The sequence below is a fragment of the Dromiciops gliroides genome, chromosome 5 (assembly GCF_019393635.1).
Source record: "Dromiciops gliroides isolate mDroGli1 chromosome 5, mDroGli1.pri, whole genome shotgun sequence".
Taxonomy (NCBI): domain Eukaryota; kingdom Metazoa; phylum Chordata; class Mammalia; order Microbiotheria; family Microbiotheriidae; genus Dromiciops; species Dromiciops gliroides.
This window is the reverse complement of record NC_057865.1, coordinates 61,442,108-61,455,492: the sequence shown is the minus strand read 5'-3', so window position 1 is coordinate 61,455,492 and position 13,385 is coordinate 61,442,108. Positions and strand designations below refer to the sequence as shown.

The 13,385-nt window shown below is 38.5% G+C and overlaps 1 protein-coding gene across 1 annotated transcript in view; it reads left to right on the top strand.

Annotated features, from left to right (window-relative positions):
- Positions 1–448: 448 nt before the first annotated feature.
- The window catches only part of C5H10orf67 (chromosome 5 C10orf67 homolog), a 105,557-nt gene continuing 92,620 nt past the window's right edge, over positions 449–13,385 (top strand). Inside the window, exon 1 of the mRNA XM_043967512.1 lies at positions 449–633. Within this exon, the coding sequence (XP_043823447.1) occupies positions 449–633 (185 nt within the window). The remainder of the gene's footprint in view (positions 634–13,385) is intronic.

The following is a 13,385-nucleotide window of genomic DNA, read 5'->3' as shown; positions in this document are numbered from 1 at the left end:
ACTGCGCCACCGAGCTGCCCCTAGGTGGTATTTCTCTTGCCCTTTTTGCAGATATGGAAACTGAACCCCAGAGAAGGTCAGTGCCTGGCACAGAATCACAGCTGTCAAGTGGCAATGGCAGAATTCGAACTCTGCTCTGCGCGGTGCGCGACAGAGTAAGGAATCCCGGGCTGCTTTGGGGCTCGGGGCTGGGAAGCTCCCACGTGAACGAACGGAGAGGCGCGGCGGGAGGGAGAGGAGGGGGAGGATGCACGCCCCACCCCGCCCCCCTTGGTAATGTTTACGAAAACGACGAGGATTTGCTCCTCTTCCCTCCCGCCCTCCTCTCCCTCTCCTCCAATCAGAACACAGCCTCGCTTCCGGGCCCTGGAGCGGTCGCTATGACAACGGATGCCTGGCTCGGCGTCCCTGCTACACCCGGGCAGAGGGCTGCCCGGTGAAGACGCAAATGGCCGAGTCGGAAATGGTCCGGTCCGAGAGCGTCGAGCTATTCAGGGCGCAAATGGAGGCGTCCAAGAGAGCCGAGCCACCCAGGAAGGAGACGTGGGGCCCGCCGCCCGTGGTGGAGCGATGGAAGAAGTTCCACTCCCAGCCCCTGGAGGACCAGTTGGAATACTGCGGTCTCGACCCTCGGTAACTAGGGGCTCCCGAGCGCCCCGCGGCGTACGCCTTTCCTGTAAACTCATCTTCGGCCTCTGGGCAGCGCCCCCAGTCTGGGCTTTGACCTTCACCCGAAAAGCACCCCAGGAACACCTTAGACCTCCCAGCTCCCAGCCCAGACTGTGCCTTCCATCCTCCGTCCTCCATCCCTGCCCCTCCCAGATGCCATCGGCTAGTACACCTGCTAGGGACCTTCCGAGGTCATCGGGTCCGACCCTCTCCTCTTACAGATGAGAAAGCTGAGTCCAGAGTCACACAATGTCAGAATCCGGACTAGAACTGAGGGTTCCCTGACTGCAAAGCCCGATCTTGATTTCTACCATCCCACGTTCTATAACCCTTGATGTTCTCCACTCCCTCAATTTCATGACCAAGAACAGACAGCTCCAGCTGGAGCTAGAACAGGAGAATCAGCTGAGTTCTTGTTGTCCAGGTGCTCTAGGCAGGGGTTCGTAAATCTTGCTTGTCTCATGGAACATTTTAGCTGTCAGGTGAACCTTATGGGACCCCTTCTCGGAATAATGTTTTTTAAACGAATAAAACAAAATCCGTAGGAGTACAAAGGAAGCGAATTATGTTTAAATAGTTACCCAAATATTTAAAAAGACAAGTTCACTGGCAGATTGAGAACCCCTGCTCTAGAGAAGGGTTATCAGTCCATAACTGCTCATTAATGACCGTTTTCTGAAGCTGGAGCCCCTTGATTCTATTTCAGGGGCAATTATTCAATGATGGGAAGAGGAAAGTTGATAAAAAACCCTTTTTTTTACATCATCTTCACTTCTAACTATATCTCTTCCTTCTTCCCTTCCCAGCAAAACCTTGTAGCTAAGATTAAAAAAGAAAAATTTAAAAAGTGATTTAGCACACACCAACTCAATATATACAATAAGGAGAAAACACTCTTGATGCAAGGTACTAGAAGACAGAGTGGTGTAGTAGGGGAAACAAAAAAATCCCCAAACTGTTAGCCCTGGAGTCACACTTGGAAATTTAGAGTTGGAAGGGTCCTTGGATTATCATTTTACAGAAAATGAAACAGTCTCAGAAAGGTTGTGATTTGCCCAAGTGGGCAGTGGAGAAAAGTAGCAGAGTATTTGGACCTAGGTCCTCTGACTTTAAATCCATTGTTCTTACAACAGAACCAGGAGGTCCCTAATCTGGGTTCCAAATTCCAGTTCTGTTATTTATATCACTGTAAGCTTAAACAAGTGGTTTTACCTCTTTGGGACTCACTTTCCTCATCTATTTAAAAGGAGAGGATGATATCAGATGGTATCTATAAATCTATTCCAGCTTTGTTTGTTATCTTAACAGGCAAAAGAACAAGCGTGCTTGAAATGGCCCTGAACCAATGATCTCTCACTTTCTTATGAGACACAAGACCAGTTTGAAATATCCTAAAAAGAGATAGATTAATTCACTGTGAACAAATGCCCTTTTTGTCCAAATCTACTTTTTCCACACTTAGAAAAACACCGCAGACAGATAAAACTTGGGTCTTCACTAGTTGTAATCGTTGACGATTCTGGTAACATTAAAAAATATGTCTACAATGTGTACATTGGCCAAAATACAAGTTTGGTCAAATTTCATAATGTTAAACATGTTAGAAAAATCTTATCAACACCCCTCATTAAAAAAAAAAAAACAACCCCCCCCTACACACACAGCTTCCTATAGTCATTAAACCTAAATGTCTCTGTAAATCATATTTGATCTATATAGGACCATATCCTTATTGGTGGAGTGAATTGTGTTTGCCACAACTTTAAAAAATAATGAGGCTCCCGCCCTTTATTGTGAGGCAATTGGGGTTAAGTGACTTGCCCAGGGTCACACAGCTAGTAAGTGTCAAGTGTCTGAGGCTGGATTTGAACTCAGGCACTCCTGCATCCAGGGCTGGTGCTTTAATCCACTAAGCTACCTAACTGCCCCCTCCCCCTCTTTTAAAAGGCAGGACAAATACTCAGGAACTTTCTCATCCCTTGCCCACCTTTCCATGCATCTCACTTCCATTTAGCCTCCTGAGAAATGATAGATCCAATGGAAGAGCTATGGCTAGGTGTCCATTGTTCGTTCTTTCTTTCTTTCTTTCTTTCTTTCTTTCTTTCTTTCTTTCTTTCTTTCTTTCTTTCTTTCTTTCTTTCTTTCTTTCTTTCTCTCTCTCTCTCTCTCTCTCTCTCTCTCTCTCTCTCTCTTTCTTTTTTTTTTTTGCAGGACAATGAAGGTTAAGTGATGTGCCCAGGGTCACACAGCTAGTAAGTGTCAAGTGTTTGAGGCCAGATTTGAACTCAGGTCCTCCTGAATCCAGGGCTGGTGCTTTATCCACTGTGCCACCTAGCTGCCCCAGTCCATTGTTTTTTGGCTCCAGGATGTGTTTTTTTTTTTTTTAATGTATGAGGTATTTTATTTTTTCCGTTACATGTAAAGATAGTTCTCAACTTTTGTTTATACATGCTTTACAATTTCAGATTTTTCTCCCTCCCTCCCTCCCCTCCCTCCCCCCTCCCCTAGACAGCAGGCAATCTGATATAGGTTATATCTATATATCTCTATACATATACATATAGATATATATATATACACACACATATATACACATAATAACATTAATCCTATTTCTGCATTAATCCTGTTACAAGAGAAAGAATCAGAGCAGTGATGCAAAACCTCAAAATAGAAAAAAAAACAACAGCACCCAAAACAAAAGAAATAATATGGTTCAATCAGCATCTATACTCCACAGTTCTTTCTTTCTTTTTTTTCTTGGATTTGGAGATCCTCTTCTATCATGAGTTCCCTGGAACTCTTCTGTACCATTGCATTGGTGAGAAGAATATAGTCCATCACAGTAGGTCAACACTCAATGTTGATGATACTGTGTACAATGTTCTTCTGGTTCTGCTCATCTCACTCATCATCAGCTCACGTAAGACCCTCCAGGTTTCTCTGAACTCTTCCTGCTCATCATTTCTTACAGCACAATAGTATTCCATTGTATTCATATACCACAACTTGTCCAGCCATTCCCCAATTGATGGACACCCCCTCAACTTCCAATTCCTTGCTACCACGTAAAGAGCAGCTATAAATATTTTTGTACATGTGGGTCCCTTTCCCCCTTCCATGATTTCTTTGGGCAAAAGACCTAATAGTGGTATTGCTGGGTCAAAGGGTATGCACAGCTTTATTGCCCTTTGGGCATAATTCCAAATTGCTCTCCAGAATGGTTGGATCAGCTCACAGCTCCACCAACAATGCATTAGTGTTCCAATTTTCCCACAGCCTCTCCAACATTTATTATCTTCCTTTTTTGTCATTTTAGCCAATCTGATAGGTGTCAGGTGGTACCTCAGAGTTGTTTTAATTTGCATCTCTCTAATCATTATCCAGGATGTGTTTATTGTCTCTAGCTACAAGCCAGGAATCCCAGAGTCTAAGAATTGTGCCTTCAGAGGTGTAGGTTTGAACAGAAAACAACAGCTCAGTGTTGAATAAAAGATCTAGACTGAAATCATGGTAGGCTATGAGGGCTCAGAGTTTAGGCGGCATAGTCTTGGGGCTGCAGCTCCTCCAGGGAGAAAGGGGTATAAAATGCCAGTTCTGATCAAGAGGGTTGAAAATCCACTTTTATCGATAAAGGAAGAATCAGTCATTCAGGGCAGCTGGGTGGTGTAGTGGATAGATTACTAGGCCTGCAGTCAGGAAGACCTGAGTTCAAATATGGTCTCAGTTACTTACTAGCTGTGTGACTCTGGGCAAGTCACTTCACCCTGTTTGCCACAGTTTTCTCATCTATAAAATGAGCTGGAGAAGGAAATGGCAAATTACTCCGGTAACTTTGCCAAGAAAGCCCCAAATGGGTTCAACAAAGTCAGAGACAACTGAACTACAATAGCTATTTGAACTGCCTGATAAATTTTCTTCTAACAAACTGTGGCAGTGGATGGGGGAGGAGGGGAAAATAGGAAAGGGCACTGCATTTTTCCCTTCTTGACACAAGCAATACCATTTTAGAGTAAGTCTCAGTTTCAGTGTAAAAGTACAAGCACATCTAATCCCTACATTTTGTCTTCCTATATTGTAATTTTTGTGCAAGGCCGACCAAAAAACTGCCCCCATCTTAGCCCCTCCCCTTGAAAATAACAAAATTGAATTCTCTATAACCTTCCCACCCCCAAGAGCAAACAGCCAACTAAGAAGTCTCTGGCTCTTTCTTTAAACATAACAAACTACTCCCAAGCCTAATGATTGACAAATTGTGAACCCAGCGTGAGTATTTGTTTTTTCTGTAAACTATAAGTATCTATAGGAAATGGTTATTATTTGGAGGCCCGCAGAGACACCCTTCTCTATGTGCCAATGGATGTATATGTTACTTTACAATGTCACTTGCATTGTAAATGGAAATACTGTGGGTTTTCTTTCTGTGACAACAGTAATAAACACCGAAGTCAAAAGCAGGAAGATGTTTCAAAAATCTGAGCCTTTGAAATTATCTTTGAATTAGTCAATCTCTCTTTTTTTTTGGTGGGTCACACAGCTAGTAAGTGTCAAATGTCTGAGGCCAGATTTGAACTCAGGTCGTCCTGAATCCTGGGCCGGTGCTTTATCCACTGTGCTACCTGTTGCTCCTAGTCAACCTCTCTTTAGGATGTTTTCAGTTGGCCTTGTTTCTCAGAAGAATGTGAGAGATTATTGGTCCAGTGCCACTAGTGAGTGTTTTTGTCCTTTTGCCTGTTAGGATCACATAGGGCTAGAATAGACCATAGATATCATCTAGTGCCATCCACTTCCCCTTCCCTCCACCTTTTTTTAATAGATGAGGAAACCAGACCCAGAGAGGTTAAAAAAGGGTAACTTTTTTTCTCAGTTTACTTTTTGTTTTTTGGAAAAAAACTATGTAATAAACACTACATATCATTTTCAAAACTACCCTGCTTTTCTGTGCTTTCTTCTTCTTTTGTTCCCTGCTGTGCACTATTTTTATTTTTTCTCTCCCTCTTCACCCCACTCTAGAGAAGGCCACCAATTGCCACATTTGTGTACATACATATAAAACCATACTATACATACTTCTATTTATTCGTTTTTCTCTGGAGGTGGATGGAATCTTTCTTCGTAAGTCCTTTGTAGCTGATTTGAGTGTTTATGATACCCCAAATCACTTAGTTGTTCACATTTGTTCTTCAAATAATATCGCTGTTAACTGAATACATTATTTTCTTGGTACTGCCCATTTCACTCTTCATTATTTTATAGTAGTCTTTCTAATCAACAAGCTCCTCATTTCTTAAAGCACAGTAGTATTCTGTCATAATCATAGGCATCCCTTCAGTTTCCAGTTCTTTGCCACCACAAAGAGAGCTGCTATAAATATTTTGGAATATGGGTTCTTTTCCTTTTTCCCTAAACATCTTGAGAAACAGACCTAACAGTGGTACTGCTCAGTCAAAGTGTTTTATAACTCTTTGGGCATAATTCTAGATTGCTCTCCAAAATGGTTGGATTGGTTCACAGTTCCACCAACAGTCAATTTCCTTTTCTGTCACTTTAGCCAATCTGATAAGTGTGAGATGACATCTCAAAGCTGTTTTAATTTGCATTTCTCTAATCAATAATGCGCATTTTCATGACTATATGTAGTTTTCATTTCTTCACTGAAAAATTTCCTGTTCATATCCTTTAACCTTTTATCAATTGGGGAATTACTCATGTTCTTATAAATTTGACAAAATTCTCTATATATTTGGGAAAGAGACCTTTATCTGAGAAACTGTCTATCAAATTTCACTCGACTGGACTCCCCCCCCCCCCCAAGTTACCTGCTTTCCTTCTAATTTTGGCTACAGTGGTTTTGTTTGTACAAAACCTTTTTAATTTAATGCAATCAAAATGACCTATTTTACATGTCATAATGTTCTATATTTCTTGTTTATTCCAAATTCTTCTCCTATCTACTTGTTTGATAGGTAATATGTTCCATGTTCTTCTAATTTTCTTATGATATCTCCCTAGGTCATGTATCCATTTTGACTTTATCTTGGTAAATGGTATAAGATATTGGTCTATACCCAATTTTCTGTCAGACTGTTTTCAAGTTTTTCCAACAATTTTAACCAAATTGTGAATTCTTATCCCAAAAGCTTAGATCTTTATATTTATCGAACACAAGGTTACTGTAATAATTTACTACTGAGTATTGTATGTCTACTCTGTTCCACTGAACTACTTTCTATTTTTTAGCCAGTACTAGATAGTTTTGATAATTACTGCCATATAGTTTAAGATCTTTTTCCTTTCTCCTTTACATTTAAAAAATGAATTCCTTTGATATTCTTGACCTTTTGTCTTCAAAATTAATTTTATCATTATTTTTCTAGCCCAGTAAATATTTTTTTGGTAATTTAATTGGGATGGCATTGAATAAGTAGATTAATATAGGTAGAACTATCATTTTTATTGTATTGGCTCTGCTCACCCATGAACAATGAATCTGACTTTATCTGTATAAAAAGTATTTTATAATTATGTTTATACAGTTCCTGGATTTGTTTTGGCAGGTATACTCCCAGGTATTTTCTATTGTCTACAGTCTTGTAGGGCATTGTTAGTGATATGCTGATGATTTATGTTGGTTTATTTTAGATCCTGATAGTTTGCTAAAATTAATTGTTTTAACTAACTTTTTATTTGAATCTCTAGGATTTTACAAGTATATCATCTGCAAAAAGAGATAGTTGTACTAGTTCATTGTTTATTCTGATTCCTTCAATTTCTTTTTTCTTCTCTTATTGATATTGCTAGTATTTCTACTACAATATTGAATGATATTGGTGATAATGGGCATCCTTATTTCACTACTGATCTTAGTGGGAATGCTTCTAGCTTATCTCCATTACAAATAATGCTAACTGATGGTTTTAGGCAAATGCTTCTTATCATTTTAAGGAAAAATCCATTTTTACCTATGCTTTCAAGTGTTTTAAATAGGAATGAGTGTTGTATTTTGTCAAAAGCTTTTTCTGCATCTATTTGTATAATCATGTGATTTTTGTTACTTTTGTTATTGATATAATCAGTTATGTTAATAGTTTTCCATATGTTTAGCCATCTCTACCATGTATAATCTTTGTGATATATTTTTGTAGTTTCCTAGCTAGTATTTTACTTAGAATTTTTGCATCCCTATTCATCAATGAAATTGGTCTATAATATTCCTTCTCTGTTTTTGCTCTTCTTGATTTAGGTATCAGCAACATATTTGTTTCATGAGTTTGGTAGTACTCCTTTGCCTATTAATCCAAATAATTTAATATTGAAAATTGATCATTAAATGTTTGGTAGAATTCACTTGTAAATCCATTTTGCCCTGATGCTTTTTTTCCTTAGGAAACTCATTTATGGCCTGTTCAATTTATTTATTTATTTTTAGTGAGGCAATTGGGGTTAAGTGACTTGCCTAGGGTCACACAGCTAGTAAGTGTGTGTTAAGTGTCTGAGGCTGGATTTGAACTCAGGTACTCCTGACTCCAGGGCCCATGCTCTATCCACTGCCCCACCTAGCTGCCCCTAGTTTTTTTAAAAATAGATTTATATAGATATTCTATTTCCTTTTCTGTTGATCTAGACAGTTTATATTTTTATAAGTATTCTTCCATCTCACTTAAATTGTTAAATTTATTGGCAGATAATTGGGCAAAACAATGCCTTATAATTGCTTTTATTTCATCTTCATTAGTGGTATATTCACCCTTTTTATTTTTGACACTAATGATTTGGTTTTCTTTTTTAAAATCATATTAACCAACAGTTTATCTATTTAATTGTTTTTTCCCAGAAAAACCAACTCTTAGTTTTATTTACTAATTCAATGGTTTTCTTACTCTCAAATTTATTAATCTCACCATTAATTTTAAGGATTTCTAATTTGGTGTTTAATTGGGGGATTTAAAATTTGTTCTTTTTCTAGTTTTTTTAATTGCATGCTTAATTCTTTGATCTGCTTTTTCTCTATTTTATTGATATAAGCATTTAGAGATATAAATTTTCCTCTGATTACTACTTGTGCTGAATCCGATAGGTTTTGGTATATTGTCTCATTATCATCATACACATTAATGAAATTATTGATTGTTCATATGATTTATTCTTTAACCCACTCATTCTTTCATTGTTTAGTCTCCAATTAATTTTAATTCATACTTTTATGACCCTTTATTAAATATAATTGTTATTGCATTGTGACCTGAAAAGGATGCATTTAATATTTATGCTTTTCTTCACTTAACTGTAAAGTTTTTATGCCAAAATATATAGCCAGTTTTTATAAAGGTACCATATACCACTGAAGAAAAGGTATATTCCTTTCTATTCCTATTAAATTCTCTCCAGTTATCTATCATATCTAGCTTATATAAGATGTTATTCATCTCCTTGAGTTATTTCTTATTTATTTACTTGGTTAGATTTATTTAGTTCTGTGAGGGGGAGATTGAATCGCCCAGTATTAAAGTTTTGTTATCTATGTCCACCTACAATTAAATAATTGATTAATAATTAAATAATTAATAATTTATCATGAGCAATTTCATAATGATAATTCAAGATTCTTAAAAAATGAGGATGCTATAGCATTCGGTGCATATAGGTTTAGTATTGATATTATTTCATTATCTATGATACCTTTTATCTTAGTTTCTCTGTTTATCCCTTTAACTTAAATCTGTTTTAGCTTTAGCTTTGTCTGAGATCATGCTTGCTACCCCTGCTTTTTTTCCCCATCAACTAAAGCATAATACACTTTACTCTAGTCCTTTTTTTTTACTTGATAAATATCTCTCACTTTAAAAGGTATTTCTTATAAACACTGTCAGATTCTGGTTTTTAATCTGTTCTGCTATCTACTTCCATTTTATGCGTAAGTTCATCCCATAGTGTTGTGTATTTTCCTCTATCCTATTTCTCATCACTGTTTATCCTTCTCTCCCTCTCTTTTTTACCCTATCCCTCCTCAAATGTCTACTTTACTTTTTTTTGGTGAGGCAATTGGGGTTATATGGCTTGCCTAGGGTCACACAGCTAGTAAATGTCAAGTGTCTGAGGCCAGATTTGAACTCAGGTCCTCCTGAATCCAGGGCCGGTGCTCTAATTACTTAGTCACCCAGCTGCCCCAGTCTAATTTACTTTGAACCACTGCCTCCTTACTCCACATCCCTTCTAAGAATTCCTCCCTTATCCCATCCCCTTGCCCTCCTATTTCTTCATAAGTTAAGAAGACTTTTATACCCTTCTAGATGTATATGTTATTTCATCTTTAACCCAGTTCTGATGAGAATAAGGTTCTAGTACTACCAGCCCTCTGCCTCTTCCAGTGTCAATAGTTCTTCTGTTCACACTTAATTTGTATGAGACAGTTGCTCCATTTCACCTATCCCTGCCCAAATTTTATTTTTTAGGATTATTCCATCATCTTCAACTCAACCCCAAGCTTTCTAGTTATGTGTACTCTTTCAAGCTACCTAAGAAATAATACAATTCTTAAGAGTTACAGATATTTTCTCATAGAAGTAAACAGTTTGACCTCATTAAATTCCTTATAATTGTCTTTTTTTTTTTTTTTTTTTTTTTTTGCGGGGCAATGGGGGTTAAGTGACTTGCCCAGGGTCACATAGCTAGTAAGTGTTAAGTGTCTGAGGCTGGATTTGAACTCAGGTACTCCTGAATCCAGGGCCAGCGCTTTAACCACTGCGCCATCTAGCTGCCCCATAATTGTCCTTTAATGTTTACCTTATGTTTCTCCTGAATTTTATAGGTCAAATTTTCCATTCAGTTTTGGTCTTTTCCACCCACCTATCTGAAAGTTCTTTAATTCATTGATTATTCATTTTTCCCCATGCAGGGTTACACTCAGCTTTGCTGTTTAAGTTATTCTTGGTTGCAAACCCAGCTCCTTTGCTCTTCAGAATAACATGTTTCATGACCTTTGGTCTTTTACTGTAGCAGTTGCTAAATCTTGTGTTATCTTGCATTACTCTTATTTTTCCCCCTATTTTTTCCTCGACTGCTCTTATTTAATTTTTAAAGTTCTTTTTAGGCTCTTGCAAGAACTCTTTTTGGGCTTGTGACCATTTGTCATTTTTCTTTGAAGTAGAAGTAGCTATTTTAACTTCACTATCTTCTTCTGAGTTTGAACCCAGATCTTCTCTATCACTATAGTAGCCATCTATGGTTGGATTCTTTCTCTTTTGTTTACTAAAAACATTTTTAGTGGCTTACTTCTTGCTTAATTTTATGTTAAGAGTTGGGCTCTGGAGCAGAGGTGTGGGGAATAATGTCTCAGGCTTCTGGTTTTTTGTGCTGTTGTTTTCTAAGCTTTATTGGGGGGTGGAGGAGGGTGGGCTCATATCAGGTGTTCCTCTCTGTCCCTGACCCTCTTCTCTGCCCCAGAACCAAAACCGGGGACTGCTCTCCTGCCAGTTCCTACAACCAGTGGGGCTCACTGGCTCATTCCGCAACCACAGCTGAATCCTGGGACCAATCAGGTCAGCACACCTGGGCCTTGTGGAGCACACCTGGGCTCTTCCCTGCAATTTTTTCTGAAGCAGCCTCCGGACTCCCACACTATCTTGGATGAAAGTTCTGGAAGGGGAGGCTGCCCCCAACACAGTTGCCCCCAGGGTTTCTTGTTGTTGATTCTGTTGCTTCTGCCTGGGCGGGGGAAGAGGCCTGGGGTTCAGGTTTTTCCCAACATCCTCCCAAATTGCCTTAAGCTGGACAACTGTTTTACCCAGGCTTTTCATTCTTTCTGCTGTTATTTTAAATTGTGGGGGAATGTGGGAGAGTAAGGTAGTTTCTGGCCCGATTCCACCATCTTCCCAGAATCCTATCTCCAGAAGGGTAACTTCTAAGATGTAGGGAAGATCTAGGGAGTCAGAGTAAGCAAGAAGAGGATTTCTGCAGTCCTCCTCATCCCTACCTCTCATGCCCAAAGCTGCCTATACCATTGAATCTAGTATGAGAAAAGTGTCCTTGCAGGTCAAAAGCCTAAGGGAACACTAGTCTAGAGTGAGAATGGGATGATATTAGGATTGTAGAAGGGCTGAGATCTAACAGTTATCTACTTGGATATATTATAATCTTTTTTTTTTCAGGTTGATTTCGAGGGTTTTCTAGGGGTGCTTGTATTGAAGTAAAATAGCTGTTGATGTCTCACATTGAAAATTTTCCCATCTCAGTCACAGAGGAAATTGAACTTTCTAAACTTATACATTTTCTAATACATTCACTTTACATTTCTTATCTTTTCTTTTTTTTTTTTTTTGCAGTGCAATGAGGGTTAAGTGACTTGCCCAAGGTCACACAGCTAGTATCAAGTGTCTGAGGGAACATTTGAACTCAGGTCCTCCTGAATCCAGGACCGGTGCTTTATCCACTGTGCCACCTAGCTACTCCCATAATACATTCACTTTAAAAAACAAACATCGTTTTCAAGTTTTTCTGTGGCAATACATATATATATATATATATATATACACACACACACACACACACATATATACATATATATGTGTGTATGTATATGTGTGTATATATATATGTGTGTGTTATATGTAATTCTTTTTTTTTTTTTTTGGTGAGGCAATTGGGGTTAAGTGACTTGCCCAGGGTCACACAGCTAGTAAGTGTTAAGTATCTGAGGCCAGATTTGAACTCAAGTACTCCTGACTTCAGGGCCTGTGCTCTATCCACTGCACCACCTAGCTGCCCCTTAAGAGTTGCAATTCTTTTTTTTTTTTTATGATATATGTGTGTTATATGTATATGTGTGTATATATGTAAGAAAATATGCATATATTTATATATTTGTGTGTATCATAAAGTTTTTTTAAACACACTTTTCCTAACATTAGAAAGACACTTGTTTATTCTGATTCCCATGTCACAATCTTCTTTTAAAAATATATCGATTTTCGGGCGGCTAGGTGGCGCAGTGGATAGAGCACCGGCCCTGGAATCGGGAGTACCTGAGTTCAAATCCGGCCTCAGATACTGAACACTTACTAGCTGTGTGACCCTGGGCAAGTCACTTAACCCCGATTGCCTCAGTAAAAAAAAAAAAATTAATTAAAAAAAATATTGATTTTTACCATTAGATAGGTTCTTAAAAACATTCCTCTTTCAAAGAATTACTTGCCCACATGATCCAATCAAAATTGAAGTAAAAGTTTTTATTATTTGGCATACAGAGGTATGGCCAGAAGAAGCCTAGACTTCAACTCCCAGGAAGGTACAGTTTTATGGCATGCTCCTTAATCAGACAGCCATAAAGGTATGGCTGGGAGAAGTCTAACTTCAAACTCCCTGAACAAAAGAGAAGGTGACAATTTTATAGAGGCGAGGAGGTAGAGACCTAAGACTGAAAAGTTACAGCAGTTTGAAAACGATGATGTTAGTTACTTGGATATATGAATAATAATAATTCCACATTTCTAAATTGAGATTATTGTCACTACCTGGTCTTAATCACATAGCAAACACGACTGGCTCCAAACTAAGCTCATGTTGTAAATTCAAGGAGCCCAGCTTTCTGGGTGTCCTTGACATGACTGCGTTATTATCTGTTTGACCAACCACTGCCTGGTTAATCAAATACTTGCCTTCTCCAAGGAAAGAGTCATCTCTAACTGACCCCAGCAAACTGATCGACCATATTTTCCATG